The sequence below is a fragment of the Homarus americanus genome, unplaced genomic scaffold (assembly GCF_018991925.1).
Source record: "Homarus americanus isolate GMGI-L3 unplaced genomic scaffold, GMGI_Hamer_2.0 scaffold54332, whole genome shotgun sequence".
Lineage (NCBI taxonomy): Eukaryota > Metazoa > Arthropoda > Malacostraca > Decapoda > Nephropidae > Homarus > Homarus americanus.
The window spans coordinates 191,764-209,134 of NW_024744014.1; the positions used below are offsets into that span (position 1 = coordinate 191,764).

Consider the following 17,371-nt stretch of genomic DNA (forward strand, 5'->3'; position numbering starts at 1 on the left):
CAAGGAATTGTAATTACTACCGTTTTAGGCTACGGGAGTTACTTTAATAAATGTCTAAGTCACATTACTCTTTAAAATGTTCACACGACAGTGTACTAAATCCACCATTACCTGTATAAACTCACAAGAGGATCAGACACTACTTCACCGTCACCGCGAGGCTTCAACAGGGGGATCCAATTCCTTATACAAAGTCGATATAGGTTTGGAATAAAACTACTTAATAATAATGTAAGATTCTCTATTTGTCATAAGTAAAGCACAGAACGCGTACAAAGTTGCATAATGACGACATTCTCTTTTGATAATAATAATAACAATAATAATTACAATAATAATAATAATAATAATAATAATAATAATAATAATAATAATAATAACAATAATAATAATAATAATAATAATAATAATAATAATAATAATAAATACATGGTGTTTACGAGAGGCGTACACAAGACTATTCACGACATCCACAAATATTCTCCCAAAATATTTTAAAACTTCCTCAAAAAACAAAAAAATAAAATAAAAATAAAAAATGAAAAACTTGCATCCCTAAAATTTTCCTTAAATAAACCTAACTCACCGTAAAACTGTATTAAAATAAACCAATAACTGGATTCGAACACAGAGACCCGAGGTACCCGAACACACTGGTAATAAGCTCGCGGGGACTACATACTCTCTCATCTGTTGTCCCATATATTTATTAACAAGTAAGAATGTCGTTATGTTAGGTCCTTAATTAATCAATATATTTTTTTTTATTAATAATGGATAAATTTTTCAATACTAAACCTTTTGCAGAAATATAATGTCTTTAAAACAGAATGAATAAACGAAAGCTTAAACCAATTATTTGCTAGAAGTACTGTTGGTTACTGACTGTCATTATATATGTATTTATTCAGTTATTATTATTATTTATGCTACGTTTAATCATCCAAAAATTTTCGCCTTTCCTGATCTTACTGGTAATGTTTCTTGCGTGTGAGGGATTTTTTCTTTTAATTCTCAATCCGACAGATCACAAGTTTTTAATAAGTAAATTCACGTGATAAAAAAAATCTATGCTGTAATTTCGATTTGCTGAAATACTGGCAGCTTATTGGTTAAGAGTGTACCAATTAGATACTGGATACGAGATACCAACAAAGGCGCTGATTGGCTAGGAGGAGTCAACCAATAAACGAACTGGTTAGAGCTGACCTTCGCATGTGACTCCATCTGACCTTATTAAGATCTATCATGAGACTAAATAACCTCTTGATAGCTATGACCTCGTATGACCTTGTTAATTATTTATCTGACCCATTATGGCTCTCATCAAGTATTTGGGGCTGACCTTCAAAGGTGACCCTAGCTGACCTTTTTATAATCTGTTTATTATAATTCTGAATGACCTCTTTATAACTATGACCTCGTATGACCTTGTTAATTACTTATTGACCCTTTATGGCTCCTTTATCGAGTATTTAATCTTTTCTGTACATGACTCTGGTACTGTCTGTTTAATTACTTATGTGACCTTTCAATGACCTCTTTTACTTTATATAAATGACCTCATAACCTCTTAGTAGTTTATTATGACCTCTTTATATCACAAGACCTGGTGACCTCAGCAGTTTATGACCTCTAGATGTGACCTCTATTATATCACATGACCTGGTGACCTCAGCAGTTTATTATGACCTCTAGAAGTGACCTCTTTGTAATATACTGTTTTACAATTTTACCTGCCGACCTCACCTGTACGTAAGAGACTTACAGTATTTACAATAACTCAAATGACCGCTTTCTGTGACCTCTCGACCTGACCTCTCTTGGTATGTTTGACCTGACCTCTCGACCTGACCTCTAACCTGACTTGACCTGACCACTCAAAATTGCATTAGTATTTTAGTTAACTTTTTTCTGAATCACAACTTGTATCAGAAATGTAATATTTTATTTTATTTTTAATTAGCTTATAAACAACTAATAATACAATATATCCAGTCACTCTCAACTAGCCAATATCAGCCATTACCAGTAAACAGTTACCAGCACTATAACTAGCAAATGAAATGCTATTAACTCAATGGTTATATTAATAAATGACTCCAGTTTTACGCCACGAATAAAAATCTTTAAATGGATACCTAAGCGACTGGTGAATTAATACTTTATCCTCGCGTAAAGTGAGAGAGAGAGAGAGAACGCATTTTTTTATCTAGAAACAAATATCCTAACGTAATTTCTGTATTAATACCTTGTCCTCACGTAATAAAAAAAAATATTAACGTAAATGAAACTAAAAAAGTGGATCCGCTTCGCCTGTTTGCTACAACACTGGCAGCACAAACATTAATTCAGACCGTATACAAATTATAGTGTCCGCTAGCAATCTATTTTGTTAATCTCTGTTTAGTCATGTTGTAATTTGTTATTTTTTGAGAATCTGGGAAAGTTGGTAGTCTATTCAAATACTAAGACATCAACATTCACATTTTTTTTTAAGTATTTGGTAGTCTTATGTTGTTTGATGATGAAATTAAGGAGTGAATTTCAATTAACTATCGAATGTTATACAGTTAGAACATGACTAGAGAAAACAAAACAGAAGGCCGTAAACTGTAACATGCGGCGGCTATGTTTGTTGTTGTTAACTTGTTGAGGTCTGACGGTACAGAATGGCACTGAACAAATCCTTCTGTATGGCTGCTCTCGACTCTCGATCACAAGGTTCGAAAATCTTTATAAAAGGCTTTGTTTGTACCAAGACAATCTAAATCTAATGAAACTACACTCTAAGAACATGTTCGAAAACTGCAATAAATTCTGATTAGATTCTGACACTCGCTTGACTACTGACGTGGAATAATGCCTATTGACTGGTCCTTCTCTTTGACGTCAGAAATCAATAACAAAAAAGTATAATCATAAAAAAATTACCTTCCGGACAGAATACTGTATATTTCCAGGAAAACACGTGTCAACGAAAACAATGTGTGATATATGGTGAAACTCTATATATTAAACAATCTCACTCACAAACAATAACATATCTACAAGCACCCTGAAATATGCCAATGGCTGTGTTTAGCATATTTCTCATAAATACACAGGAGCGTCAGGCGGGAAAATATGTGACAAATTCCCCGCACCCTCAGATACGAACGTGATATCTTACACTACGCTGAATAATATGCATTCTTCACAAAATCTTTACAATTCCACTTACAAATGAAACAAGTAATCCTCGTTAAACCTTAAGACTACATGTAAGAAACAAAAACTTCTCAACAGCGTCGAAAAAAAAATGTCTTTAAAACCCCGAGCAGCTGTCATAAACACTGGTCGCGGTCTATAGTATACCACACTGTACAAAAAACTGCGATTATACCCTACCTCTTAACAATGTATGTATGTACTAATTAGTTGTCTCTACAAATCTTTAGTTCAATATTTACTACCTAGAAACACGTTGAACTTAAATCATGTAACACTCAAGTAGTCATGACAAAAGCCACAAACAGGCATAAAAAAGTCCAGGTTAGGTAGACTCGGTTCTTGAAGGAATATAAAATGTAATAAATAAAACATAAAAAGCAAACTGAGTCATACATATACGAAGGTGAGGTGAGGTGAGGTGGCTGGCGTAGTGAGCCGCGCGCGACGCCTCACGCCCAGGAAGTCTAACATGAACCAGGCACTTGCAGAGCCCAACACCACGCTTGTCTTACGTCATGAAACATATAGTTGTCTGTGGCTGACGACTCCCTACTAACTGAGGTTCAACGGAATTCATGTGTTAACTTTATATATAAATTTACTGTTAATAAAGCTCTGCCTTACAGTACAGTACTACAGTAGACAAAAATATGACTGTCGTACCAAATCCAAATAAAGTGTTGGTTTATATGAACAGATTTTGCTCACCCAGATCCTGTCAGGACAATCACAGTCCTGGTGTCAATAGGATTAGACTAGATTTGAAGGCTGACCTGCCCTGCTCTTCTTATAAACCTGCTTGGTGGTTACCACACAGGGGTGTTCAGAACATCTTCAGCTTTTGGTGAACAGAGTTGACACGGACTCTCAACTGATATCCTCTTGTGCACTGATTTGTTTATATAAATGCTCCTATTATCGAACTATAATTTCACGTTAATTACAGTACACAATTACAGGGACCTTGTGCAACCAGCCAGCAGTGCAGCTTACAGCAACTACTGTCGTGTCCTCTGCTCCACAGTATCTTACGGAGCACTTGCTGAAACTTGTATTATTTTCCAATGTTGAAAACCAACGTTTATACACACTTACATCTTCTAACAGAACAATTAATTCTACAAATATATTCACAACACTAAAACGCTTTATATGACTATACAAGAGTATAAATGTTGACAAACTCGCTACCAGAGCTGAGTTGTACACAGGCGGGCGAGAACCTGCCAAACCGTGAAGCACTGTTCTCACTCATATAAATATAATGACTATACTTATCCCAAAAACTTATCTAGTAGTCCAGTATAGATCACAAACACTTAATTATTACCATACATGTGTCATTAACAAGGTTATAAATTTTAGCAATATTTCTATTTGTAAGGATGACTTGTGACACGAACACGAAAAAAAAAATATTAATTGGTCAGTGGAAGAACTCTGGTAAGCCTAAATCTTCAATAAAACAAGAGATTTAAAAAAAATCACAGAACTGCTCAAAATTTCCATAACTACGCGTGAACAAGCCCTGTTTTATGTACATAAGGACACAGAGTTGAATATGTTAATAGGTTATTACAACAGCATCATTAATATACACGTTTTACCGGTAATAACTCCGCAGTTAAAGTTTGAGAATCATTGAAAATTGCGTGTTTATAGAGCACATGTTGCACCGTTGTGTACACGGTGCAACTTCTACGTCTGACAGAGACAATCATGCAGTACGGTATATTGTCACGAAAAAAAAAACGTTTTAGTTGAATAACAAACAACGAAAGTCTCAGTATTCGTTATAGGAATGTTTGTGTCATGAATCATCTGGGTATTAACGGCACCAAAAATAACTTATGCGACATATATAAACAAATGCTCTTGTTGATGGAGTAATGTTATCACTACGCTTAAAACTTTCTAAGGTCTTTAAGCGCCTAACTACTTCAGTAACTACACTAGTCCATCGACATTAAGAATTATTAGATATACTATTCTATCAAAACCTCTAAAATTGGTATTTGCTGTAATCTAAATAGTTCATACAAATTCACAGTTACATAGACCTGGGATTATATAATGTACTGTACTATACTATACAGGTCTTCGCTTTCCATACAGCAGTGACCGCGGATACATGGTATTATTGCACAATTTTAATATTTCCCTTCCTAACTTGTTGTCAATATGTCTACCACTGAGTAACAAAACTAGTGACATGTGATGATAAACCGTTGTTGTATCCATTATCTTACGTGCATTTTAACTTCTTTAAATTTCTCCTACATAATTATTGTAGACTCATACGAAAATAGCTTCACAAATATTTACCAAATGAGATCTCCATGTGAGTCAAGATGATGGACCTCTGTAAACAAAAAGATCGCAGTATTTGCCCTGTAAACAAAGACCTGATGCATGACATGTGACTGCTCTGCTAAGACAAGTCATTCAAATGAGTGTTTCACGTCACGTCACAAAGTTCGGTGTGATTTCTCAGGTGGTTACATTCTTTTGTTTACTAAGATAATGCCATTCGGAAAGGCAGTTTTATAATCTGTAAAATACAATACAATATAACTGGACAGACTTGACTATTGACCACTGTATACGGACACTGACAGACTAATACTAATACCTGTTGCCTTACCACTACACAAACGTCGACTGACCCTGGTGCTGACCAACAGGGAGCTAAAAACAATTACGAACAACTAAACAAAAACCGTTCTTCTACCCCCAGTACAGTACCTTCACATAACACTTGAGGCATTTTCCTTCTCTCTAATCTTAACTCCTACAAGATACTGTCACACTGCCCATGAACTATATAGTCACGTTCAAGTAAAGTGAAGACTTTGATTATTTATCTAATGAGGCATTATTTTGACTAGTTATAAACCATGAAAACTAATCCATGTTGACAGATACAGGTACACCTACCTTCAGGGACATCCAGCGTCCACACATCCTCTTATTTACACTGCCTACCGCTACACAAGTCGGTGTACACAAACAACTATAGCCACGAACATTATAAACTTAACAGTACTGTGATGACCCAGCCACAGACAGAATGATGAAGCGCTACAAAAACTGCTCAGCTGTTGTGATGAGGCAAGCTCCAGTTATATTAGTAAACGCAAGTACAGTACAGTAGTGTGTTGCGTGGATCAGGCTTATTTGCTTGCACGATCTGTTGTTTGGACACCATATACTGCAGTTATCATCCCCTGTGGGCTGGTCAGCTCAAGAACCACTATTTTTCCTCAGAATCCGGGGTCGAGGAAGTGATGTGAATTATCAACATAATCAATGCCAATTACTTGATGTTGGACGCCACGAATAAGCTCCGCCATTTAATATAAAAACTCCGACGAAACACACACGTAAAGGTATTAAATTAAATCATAACACCAGAAACTGAGCGGTGACGCCACAAACTAGACTAAGACATATCAGAGAGATTATGATGGCGACCAAGTCATGTAGTGAGACGCACAGAATAACACACCTACAGTAATATAGTACACAATAAATCTACATACAGCACTATTACCAGTCATACAAGGTTAGGCTTTACCATTCTATGTTAGACTCATACAATCGGTTAGATCTTGTTACTACATCAATTGATACATTTGTGTTAGATTTTGACACTGTTAGATTCATACATTGTTAGATTGTACTACAATATTCAGAAACAGTTAGTATTGGTCATGTTGTTTATATTTTACTCATATACAGTACCAATGTCTATAATTTATCAAATCTTCTAATGAAGCATAAAATTGTACCACCAGACATTACAGCAAAAACCAAACAAGTAAACTATGCAAAAGTTACCCTAATCAAGAGCTAAGTTACTCCCCACTGAACAACTAGTGATGGTGTTAATATTCCTAAATATTCTCATATTTCACCAACATTTAAAACTAACAGTTACGTAGTATAACCTGGCTGCTGTTGACGTGTAGTTTCAGGGTTAAGGTCTGGTAACCTCTGGTGGCACAACAACATGCTCCTGCTGAGAACGGTAAACATCCGACCTTGGTCATTAGGTTCCCGTCAACATCAAATGGTAGAAGACTTGCCCAGGTCCCCTTGTGTTGTCCCTTGAAAAAATGTACCATCGGCTTGGAATTTTATGGCATGAGAGGAAGTTTGTCCCTTTATAAATATGGTCAGTTGATATGTATAGATGACGGGTGAGCGGTCCAGGGAAGCGTGCAGCTGCTGTTTCTCCAGTGTTGGAGTTCATTGTCGCCTCATGACTGCTGGCTGACTTACAGAACCTATAACTATTTTATCAGGTGATTTTCTAGTTGTAACTGCATTGCGTCTACCTTATCAGATACTTCCGTTAAAACTCTTCAGTCTCGTGGTTCACTTGTTCTAGTGTCGGGAGCTTGGAGGGCAGTTTTGTTGTTAATATTTCATTTTGTTGTTGTAGTGTTGTAGGGAGGCGTGGTGGCTACACTTGGTCTGGCGCGGGAGTGTCAGAGTTAAGGATGATCTGGTTGGTCTCGGCTCTCACCCCGTTACCTACAGACACCTGCTGATCCCTCCACGGCGTTGTCAGGATCTTCAGCCGCTGCAACAATACCATACATAAGTAAACTGCTAAGTAAAAACACAAATAAATTACCAGATGCATAAGCAAACAATTATAAGCAAAATACCAACATAAACTACAAGTGCAGACTGTTTTATACTCCAACACCTCATCTTAAACTTGCTTTATATGTATCTAAGAATATACTGTACTGCTACTTTGCCAAAACTCTGGGTGTACACTGTACAGTATACGTCCTTATGAACAAGTTATTAAACTTCGCATGGCTGCACAATAAGATTTACAATAATAATGAACTATTCTCCTCTGGTCTGTTTTTGTCATGAAATTCTAACACGTACAGTACAGTATGCGTTATTATTCTTACTAAGGTAACAAATACTCGTCTTAGTAGCTACTGTATGTATGATCACACTGTAAAATACCTGATAATATGACCTGACATGTTAAAAAGTCTGTAATCAAAGGACGATATCGTTCACTTGTTACTCAAGTGTGCGGGTGATAGTGACTCACGTGAACTATCAGTACCTGATTACGTATATGTGGCCAAAGATGGAGATGTGTTTTAACTGGGCGAGTTCTTATATTAGTACTGTACTGTAATCAATAAGGACGAAAGAGTTCTCACGTGACTCACCACACCAGATGAAAACACTCACAAGTAACTCACCTGGCGTAATGTCGCAGGACCAGGAACCTTGATTATCTTGTAAATGGCGACGAAGGGGATCATGATCATGGAGGAGCCAGCCATGATCCAGCCTATGAGGTCTGTCCACCAGGGGAAAGCCTCCGGATCAGAGGCGGACAGCGGCTTGTATGTGATGAGGCCGTACACGATGATGATCTGGGGACATGTGGTTATGTTAGGTGGTGGGGGAGCCGGGGAGTCTATGTGGTGCCACATGTTTTGCGGTGTGTCATGTGTTACATAACTTTGTGGGAGTTAATTATTGCTGTCCCTGTCTATCTGTCGTAGGTGTTAAGATATGGTATCAGTGTGTCAGTTAATGCAGGCGACACAGTTGTGTAGTGAACCTGCGTATGGTTGAAGGTGAGGAGTCAAGCAGTTATAATGGGGATGATACAGGAACGTTCACTACAGCGTGAGGCTCGTTCTAGGGGCGCACTTTCTGTCTGACGGAGACTGCTTGTGTTGTTGTGGTGCAGTGTGTTGATGACTACAGGTGTCATGGAGTTCAAATATATTTGTTAGCATTTGTCTGCCATTAAGGGAAACAACCACACATACTCACGCCGATGAAGGCAGGAGCGAAGAATTTGAGACAAGTGCGCCAGTAGAGACCCGGGGCGAAACCGATCATCTCCCTGATGTCGTCTTGCAGCCGGTCTATACCTGTAAGATGACTTGTTTGTATACACTCGCCGCTATGATCCACAAAAAGGTCCCAAGACCCGCCCCCCATCATTAACCCTTTCGATACAATTCCCTCACTATTTTGTTTTATTCTAACTACCGCCAGACGATTTTATTCAGTTTAGGGAAACCTCCGACAGCCAAAGGGTTAAAGAAGTTTCAAGATCCAACAGTAACAATAGGTCATCTTGTATTGTTAGCACTATATATACCCAAGATAGATCTGAGGTCTTTTGGTAACCCTATTAAATATTCCCCACCCCATAAAAATGTTCCCCCACCCCCTCCTCCCTCCCCCACACTCATAAAAAGTACCAACACCCCCACCCTCCTTTCCTCCTCTCCCCACCCATAAAAGGTTCCACCCCCCCCACCCCACCGTCTGATATATATACGGCAGCAGCTCCTGTAATAAAACAGTTAATGACAATATCGTGGCCGGGTTGGTATATCCTGTCTGGCGTTATTTGCCTCAATATTATGGTGGGAGTGACCTGGGGGAGGGGGAGTCGGCCATATATCAACTCTCTAAACCTCTTTCACCACTTCCTTTCTTCCTCCCTCTCTTTTCTTTCTTCCTTCCTTGTTTGTAACCACCAATTTTCTTTGTTTTAAATTTATTTTCATTTATCCCTTTCTCTTTGATAAGTTCCCTCCTACAATGGCTATTATTTCGCCTCTATCTCTCTCTTCTAAGCTCCCATATTGGCTACTATTCTCCCTCTCCAATTTCTGACCTTTATCTCTCTCTACTAAGCCCCTACTCTCTCTCTCTCTCTCTCCTCCAATTTAGTATTTTTCTCTCTATCTCTCTAAGCCTCGACATTTGCTACCACCTCCCCCCATCTCTGTTTCTCACTCCCACTCACTTTTCATCCTATATATATAATACTATATTATATAACGCCTCAGATACTATTATGTATTATTTCAAGCTCGTATATTTTTCTTTATCACGTTTCTACCTGTTATTGTTTTACCTCAGTCCTACTCGCGACATCTCCGTTTTCTTTTACTAGTTTATGTTTTCCGTTTTCTCTCATACAAATCGCTTCACTTTCTTCAGCTTTCGTATTTATTTGAGGTTCTTCTTCGTCGTTGTCGTTTTCAACGGGACTGTGTTCTGTTAACAGGTGCATAGGTCCATGTATATATATGGATCCTCATGTTTCGAAGCCAGATTTGGTAAAACGTTACTCTGATTACCTAAGCGGCATGGATAGTCCCCATTAGAGGTTCACGGCGCCATATGCTCGTTGAACAGGCTTTGTGTGAAATATAACAGAGTCTAGGACTGCTTTTAGTGTCCTGGTAGCCCAGAGGTAACGTTCCCCGGTCACAGTCATAAGATTGTGAGTTCGAATCCTGGCGGGGTGAGATGTTGATTATATGTAGAAGGGTGTGGGCTAATGAAATATATATATATATATATATATATATGTTAAGATAATTATCTTATATGTACTTAGTTCCCTTATTCTCCGATGCACCAATTTTTTCTACATTAGTTTGTTTTCGTTCTCACAAATATTCTTGTTTTTATTACTTCTATGTATCACCCTTTATTCTTTATGTACTTTTTAATCTTCAATAGACCATTTTTGTTAATTATTCTTTCTTATCATTACAATCCCTATGCAAAAATTTACCTCAGTATCTCAGCTCCATGTAGTGTACTAGATCTCCCCCCCATCTACATAGTGCTGTTGAGGTGCCTGGAACATATCGACCCCCTGCCCCCTACAGTGCCATTGTACTAGTGTCAAGTCTCTCATCCACACACTCTCCCTCCTTCACTTCCCCCTCCTCCTTGTTCCTTCATTGTCACTTTTCTCTTCTATCTCTTCCTGTAAGTTCCCATTTCCTCTTCTATTTCTGCCTTGATTTTTTTTTCATCTCTCTCTCTCTCTCTCTCTCTCTCTCTCTCTTAATGTTCTTGTGTGTGTGTGTGTGTGTGTGTGTTTTGCTTGTTTCGGTAAAAAATTATACTGTATAGAATAAAAAAAAACCTAATAGAAAGTTAATATTTGATGACGTAAACACATCCATTGTCAACACACCTCACAGTTAACCTGATCTACTGAGTGCCTGACCCCCATGACCCCTGACCTTCATAGATGAGGTCACTGAACCCATAAACCTGACACTGAAAACTGTTTGCTAATAGCGTTTGAGACTTAACCTAATCTAACTTAACCCAACCTAGCTTATCTTAACCTAACTTTCCGTAACCTAACCTAATCAAATATACAGCATCTAACCCAACTTAACCTTTCTAACCTAATTTGCCCTAACCTAACCTAACCTCCCCCCCACAAAAAATCAATGACCACGAGATACAAGTCATCAAACACCGTCAACGAACGAAACGCCAAAAGACTTACCATATATCCAGGAGACAGCGATGGCCTCACAGAAGACAGCGAACAGTATGGAGTATCCAGCAGCGTAGCGATCCAACACGGAAAACACGTAGAATCCGCCCTAAGGAAGAGTCAATTATACCTGAGTTATACTACCTTAATGAGTACCTTACCTGACTCACTCACTCACTTAATTACCTGAGTCACACTGCCTTGATGAGTACCTCACCTTACTCACTCACTCACTTAATTACCTAACTCACACTACCTTGATGAGTACCTTACCTTACTCACTCACTCACTTAATTACCTAACTCACACTACCTTGATGAGTACCTTACCTTACTCACTCACTCACTTAATTACCTAACTCACACTACCTTGATGAGTGCCTTACCTTACTCACTCACTCACTCACTATATGACAGGTCTGTGTTGATGTAACTTTCATTATTAAGTCTTGTTGTTAAAGGTAATATTTAATGGATAAGGGGATAATTCCGGGTGAAATTATTTGCCCTGTTTTATGGTTTAATAGTGAACCTTACAGTATATAAACCCAGTTGGGGGGGGGGGGTGTCTCACCTGTGTACAGCAGGCGAGGCCGACTAAGAAGTCCACGGAGAAGAGGATGGCGACGAAGATCTTACGGTTACGACCAATGATGGGGAACTCGTCACTGAGGGCCGTGATCACCGCCTCTGACCCCCCGAACTGTGGGTGAGGACGAGTGTTAATACAGTAACTACGGTGCAGTTACAATAAGTCATGCAGTTACAGTTACCAGCGAAACGTTTAACGTGACACTTGTTTGACAGTTAAAATATCTTTATTTTTAAGGCTAAAATAATACAGGATTACTGGCAGAGGTTGTTGATGTCTTGATGTGTTAGTTTTAAATCTATATTGATGGAAATGCAGCTACTGTACTGTGCAGACTTACTCCACCATCTAGTAGACTATAGTATCAGTAATCATATAATGGTTGTCCCTGGTGTTCGAGGCTAGCCGGCCCGAGGGTCATCTAAATGTGAGTGTTTAAGCTGCATGACCCAGTGTCCAGGATATAACCAAGAAGACCGGGACAACTCGCCAACTGCCATGGCTAACCATACCCTGGACCACAACCATCCGTAAATCGATTAACATATTCCTAATTACTGCCATGGGTAAATGACGTAACGAAACTTGCCTATAGGTTCACCCTGCCCGGAGATCGAATCCACGACCACTCGCTTACAATCTGTCTCACTTCAAAAAGCTGCTTTTCTGGCATCTTCGTGGTGTAGATTAATATAGTATTTTGTCTTCTATTTGTAATTTCTTTTTACTCTTATTTTTTCGCCCCCCAGGCCCCGTTGTGAGTCGATGACCTGTGCACGGGTGGGCTGTTTCCCGTAAAAAAAAGAAAAAAAAAAAAGACGCTCACTTGTGGGTCCCATCACCTACACAGGGTCAGTGGCTGCTCTCATACAATAACAATCTCCCCTTACTTTATCTCATGTTCTTAACTTAATTTGTATAACACCTCTCTAACACCATACTTATACTCTAACACCATACTTATACTCTAACATCATACTTATACTCTCTAACACCATACTTATACTCTCTAACACCATACTTATACTCTCTAACACCATACTTATACTCTCTAACACCATACTTATACTCTCTAACACCATACTTATACTCTCTAACACCATACTTATACTCTAACACTATACTTATACTCTCTAACACCATACTTATACTCTAACACCATACTTATACTCTCTAACACCCGTCTACTAACAGAAGAGTCGAGGCCGAGGGTAAGAAGCATCATGAAGAATATAATGGCCCAGAAGGTTGAGCCCGGCATGGTAGCGATGGCCTCAGGGTACACCACGAACACCAGGCCGGGTCCTTCCTCCACCACCTCGTTGATGGGTTTGCCGCTCTTGTGACTCATGTAACCCAGCACAGAGAAGATGACGAACCCGGAGATGAAGCTGGTGCAACAGTTGATGAGGCTGGTGGCCATTGCATCCCTAGTGGGGGGAGAGGTGATTAGTGAGGGACGTGTAGGGGTGATAAGTGAGGGAGGTGTAGGGGTGATAAGTGGGGGAGGTGTAGGGGTGATAAGTGAGGGATGTGTAGGGGTGATAAGTGAGGGACGTGTAGGGGTGATAAGTGGGGGAGATGAGATGTAAGAGGGAGGTGAAAGGATGTTTTTATTTTATTTTAATATGTACTACACCTTTTAAGGCTATTAAGAAAATAACAGTTCGAGAGAGAGAGAGAGAGACTTTACAACTTCAATAAAATTATCAATACACTTTAACTTAAAGTAATGGTCAGGTCAAAACTGTTTAGATCATAATGCAATAGACCAGGTCATACTAAGAAGAGGTCAGACCAGTCCAGCAACAGAGGTCAAAGGTCAGCAACAGGGTCATAATATAACTAGCCAGAGGTCAGACTACTACAGGCCAGGAACATTGGAGGCACTAACTTGTAGACGTTGTTGTGGAACTTGTTGTAGGAGGCGAAGGCAAGAAGGACCCCGAAGCCCGGCCCCAGGCTGAAGAAGATCTGCGTGGCCGCGTCTACCCATACCTACCGGTACACATGACACCTGTGTTAGTGTGGGGCAGATACATGACTCACCTGCAGTACGTGTCATATAGAAGGGGGGGTTACGAGAAGACAAGCGGGAACATTTTCTCTTAAAAATTAAGTGACGGAACTAGACTTAACATATTCTACAGCTAAAATCTGACGGATAAGACTTTAAAATAACTCATATATGTATAATTTGAATAGATATACAATAGTTTACCATTATACTGTAATCCTTCTTTACGAGTCTAATTTTCATCCGTCAAGTAGTGTGCAAGTTTAGTCACTAGCGTTATCACACCTTTGTAATTTTCAGATGTTTGAGCAGCGTATATTCCACCAATGTCGGATAATGGTTGTAGGCACACACACACACACACACACACGTAGTGCAGGGTGTGGTGCTCACAGGTTGGCACCCCTGATCATAGCCCCTCCCGCATTTTCCGCGAGTTTTGACGCCAAAAGGTGTGGAAACAGCAGGTGGCCGCCGAAGCCCCCTATGAGCATCACATTCACGCATCTTTACCCGAGGAATTTCTAAAGCAAATTTTACCTTCCATATGCGACGCCATAACCTTGGAAACCGATTGAAATTGTGTTTGGAATATGTAATACGTAGCGTATATATTAAAAAGACAAAGAAGACGGCTTTAAGATGCTTGGTGGTAGAAGTAAGAAAGTACCGCTGTCCCCGCTGGGCTAGTCACCGGGGAACTCGCGCTGGGGAATAGCCCTAATTGGTGACTCCATTTCCCCCGCCGCCTATTGAGGTCCAGCCGTCTGTTACCGATGCCTCGCTGGGGGAACATTTTGAATCTTATCATCGTCTTTCAAAATACAAGGAAAAAGCACGTAAAGGAACACGGTAAGCCTATAAGAATCCTTGATGTTTATTCTGGACAAGGACGTAAGGCCGGTGTGTCCAGATATCCTGTGAAATTCAGCTCGTAAGTAACTGTGAATATTACGTTTTTTATGTAATGGAATCCATGTATTAGTTTTCAAAGCTAACTTAATTCTCATCCATTATCGGTAAACCCATAAAAAGTGTAGTAAAAACGCCATGTCCTTATCTTGACAGTAGTGTAGTCAATATCCAATCAAGGTATTGTAATTTTCTTTGACAAAAATCGTAAGTCCATCACTAAAGTTATAAACAAACAATTAAATAAATAAAAATAATAAATTACAATTCCCGGTCAGGTAAAAGCTACCTATCGACATAATGGTGTAATTTTTTCTTCCTATACAAAATCTCTCAAATATCAATCTAGGTTTAACCTCAAGCACAGTAGAGTATCAGTGCAGCAACTATGGCAGCTGAGGGAGGGAGAGTTAAGTGCTGGGTAACATCGACTTGGTGACCCCGAGTTCTCCTCCCCGGTTCAAACCCACTCATGCATGCAGCCCCACACCCCACACTCCTTCCGCCCTTACTTCTGGTCTGTTGATGCAGTCGACACACGGACAGAATTCCATCAGACAAAATCCTCCGGAGAAAATCCCTCCTGGCAACTTAACTCTTGCAGACAAATCCCGCTCACAAAATATTAAATCTGGGCAAATGTCACTCGCTCATGTTTCGTTTGGTATTATATCCAGGTTTTGTTAGGTGATGTGTAGTTTAATTTAGGTGCTTCGTGCTGTTAGGTTAAATAACTACAGTATGTTAGGTTAAATTAGAATAGGTCGTGTTAGTTTAGATTAGTTATAATGGGTTACGTTACGTTAGCGTAAATTGTAAAATGGAAAATATATAAATAAATTGTCCTCACGAGAATTACATAAAAAATACTGTATATAAACGTATGACCTATTACCTACCCGCTTCTATTTGAACGAAATCATTGCTATTTCATCACTAAAGTTCCTTCGTTAAAAATCGAACAAAACCTCTGTTAATTGGACGGCCTTATCATTTTTTTTCGCATCGACGATTTTTATCCCAAAGTTCCCGGCCTCATCAAATTAATTATCATAGCAGATTAGCTCAGAAGAAATGACAAAATACTCACCATATAATATTAAAAATGCGAAGGGGGGGGGACTGTATAGTTTTATTGCAGTTAATATATTAAAAATTGGGCATATTTCCAAAATGTTTAATATGTTAAATTTATTGTATAGTTTTATAACATTAAATATATTCCATTATTGTAGTCATAAAATGGTTAATATATTCAAATAGTCTAATTCCATAAAATAATTTCCTAAAACTAAGTCCTCTTAAAAAAGTTTCCTCACAGATGCACGCATAAAAATGTAAAGCTGTTCCCAGATAAATTTCAGATGGCCAAGAGCCCTATACATATTATTTCCTATACGTGAGCCTGAAATCCATGCATGTAATTCTACCTCGGTTGAGAGGAATATTATAATTAGGTGGAAAATATCATTCCCTCCCTTGATTCGGATTTGTTTTCGTTGTCCCTGGAGCTCCTATAATCAGCTGCAGCTCACCGACCGACCGACCAATCAGGACTTGGGGTAATTATGCGACCTGGTTTTCCATTGACTTTCATTGTTTTGTCGTGTACTTTCGTCAGGGAGTTTTGTCTTGTACGAAATTGATTCTGTTGTATGTATTTCTTGGCTGCGTACGAAACCTTTCTTAAAATATATCATCCTTCCCCTTTTATTAAATCTCCCTTGTTACTTTCCTATCTTTTCCACTTCTTTCTCCCGTTTTATTATCATTATTCTCCCTATCTTCTATTTCAACTCACTTTCCTGTTATATTTTCTTCCAACTCTTTATTTATCATGTTATCCCAATTCTTCTCTGTTATATTCTCCTTCTCATCCCCGTTATTTTTCTTTCTCTTCCTTCATCTCATCTTTAGGTTTTTGTTTTTAATTCAACCATTCCTTCTTCCCTTACTTCAAGTCTTCCTCTGTTATCGTTCTATTCTAGTCTCTATCATTCATCGTCATCCCTGCTGTCTTTCCCTTTTCACCCAATCTCTCCAATTCCTTCTTTCCTTACCTCTATTATCCTCCTTCTTCCAATCTTCCATCTCTCCCAGTTCCCTCTTACGCCACCACCATTTCTTCCGCTGTTATCATTTCCTCCTAATCTCCCTTATTCATCGTGTTATCCTAATCCCTCCCCGGTATAATCCCCAGTCGGCGTCCTCAACCAATTAGTCAAGTTCCCCAAACCCCGATTAGGTCCAATCCGAGGCTCCTAATCCGTATTCCCAGTCGACCAACCTCCGCGTCTCAATTCCAGTTCCAT

General features: G+C 39.0%; 1 protein-coding gene across 2 annotated transcripts in view; it reads right to left on the bottom strand.

The window, feature by feature from the left end:
* Positions 1-224: 224 nt before the first annotated feature.
* The window catches only part of LOC121877599 (sodium-dependent dopamine transporter-like), an 83,335-nt gene continuing 66,188 nt past the window's right edge, over positions 225-17,371 (bottom strand). Inside the window, exons 8-15 of one of the 2 annotated variants that reach the window (XR_006091028.1) lie at positions 14,025-14,128; positions 13,323-13,560; positions 12,113-12,241; positions 11,549-11,648; positions 9,043-9,143; positions 8,457-8,633; positions 1,856-7,801; positions 225-1,818 (exon numbers count right to left, since the gene is read on the bottom strand). Coding sequence is in view for 1 of the 2 variants with exons in the window: in XM_042383400.1 (XP_042239334.1) it covers positions 7,682-7,801; positions 8,457-8,633; positions 9,043-9,143; positions 11,549-11,648; positions 12,113-12,241; positions 13,323-13,560; positions 14,025-14,128 (969 nt within the window). In the remaining variant the exon portion in view is untranslated. Of the gene's footprint in view, positions 7,802-8,456; positions 8,634-9,042; positions 9,144-11,548; positions 11,649-12,112; positions 12,242-13,322; positions 13,561-14,024; positions 14,129-17,371 lie in introns of both variants that reach the window. The other variant, XM_042383400.1, reaches the window with a different exon arrangement.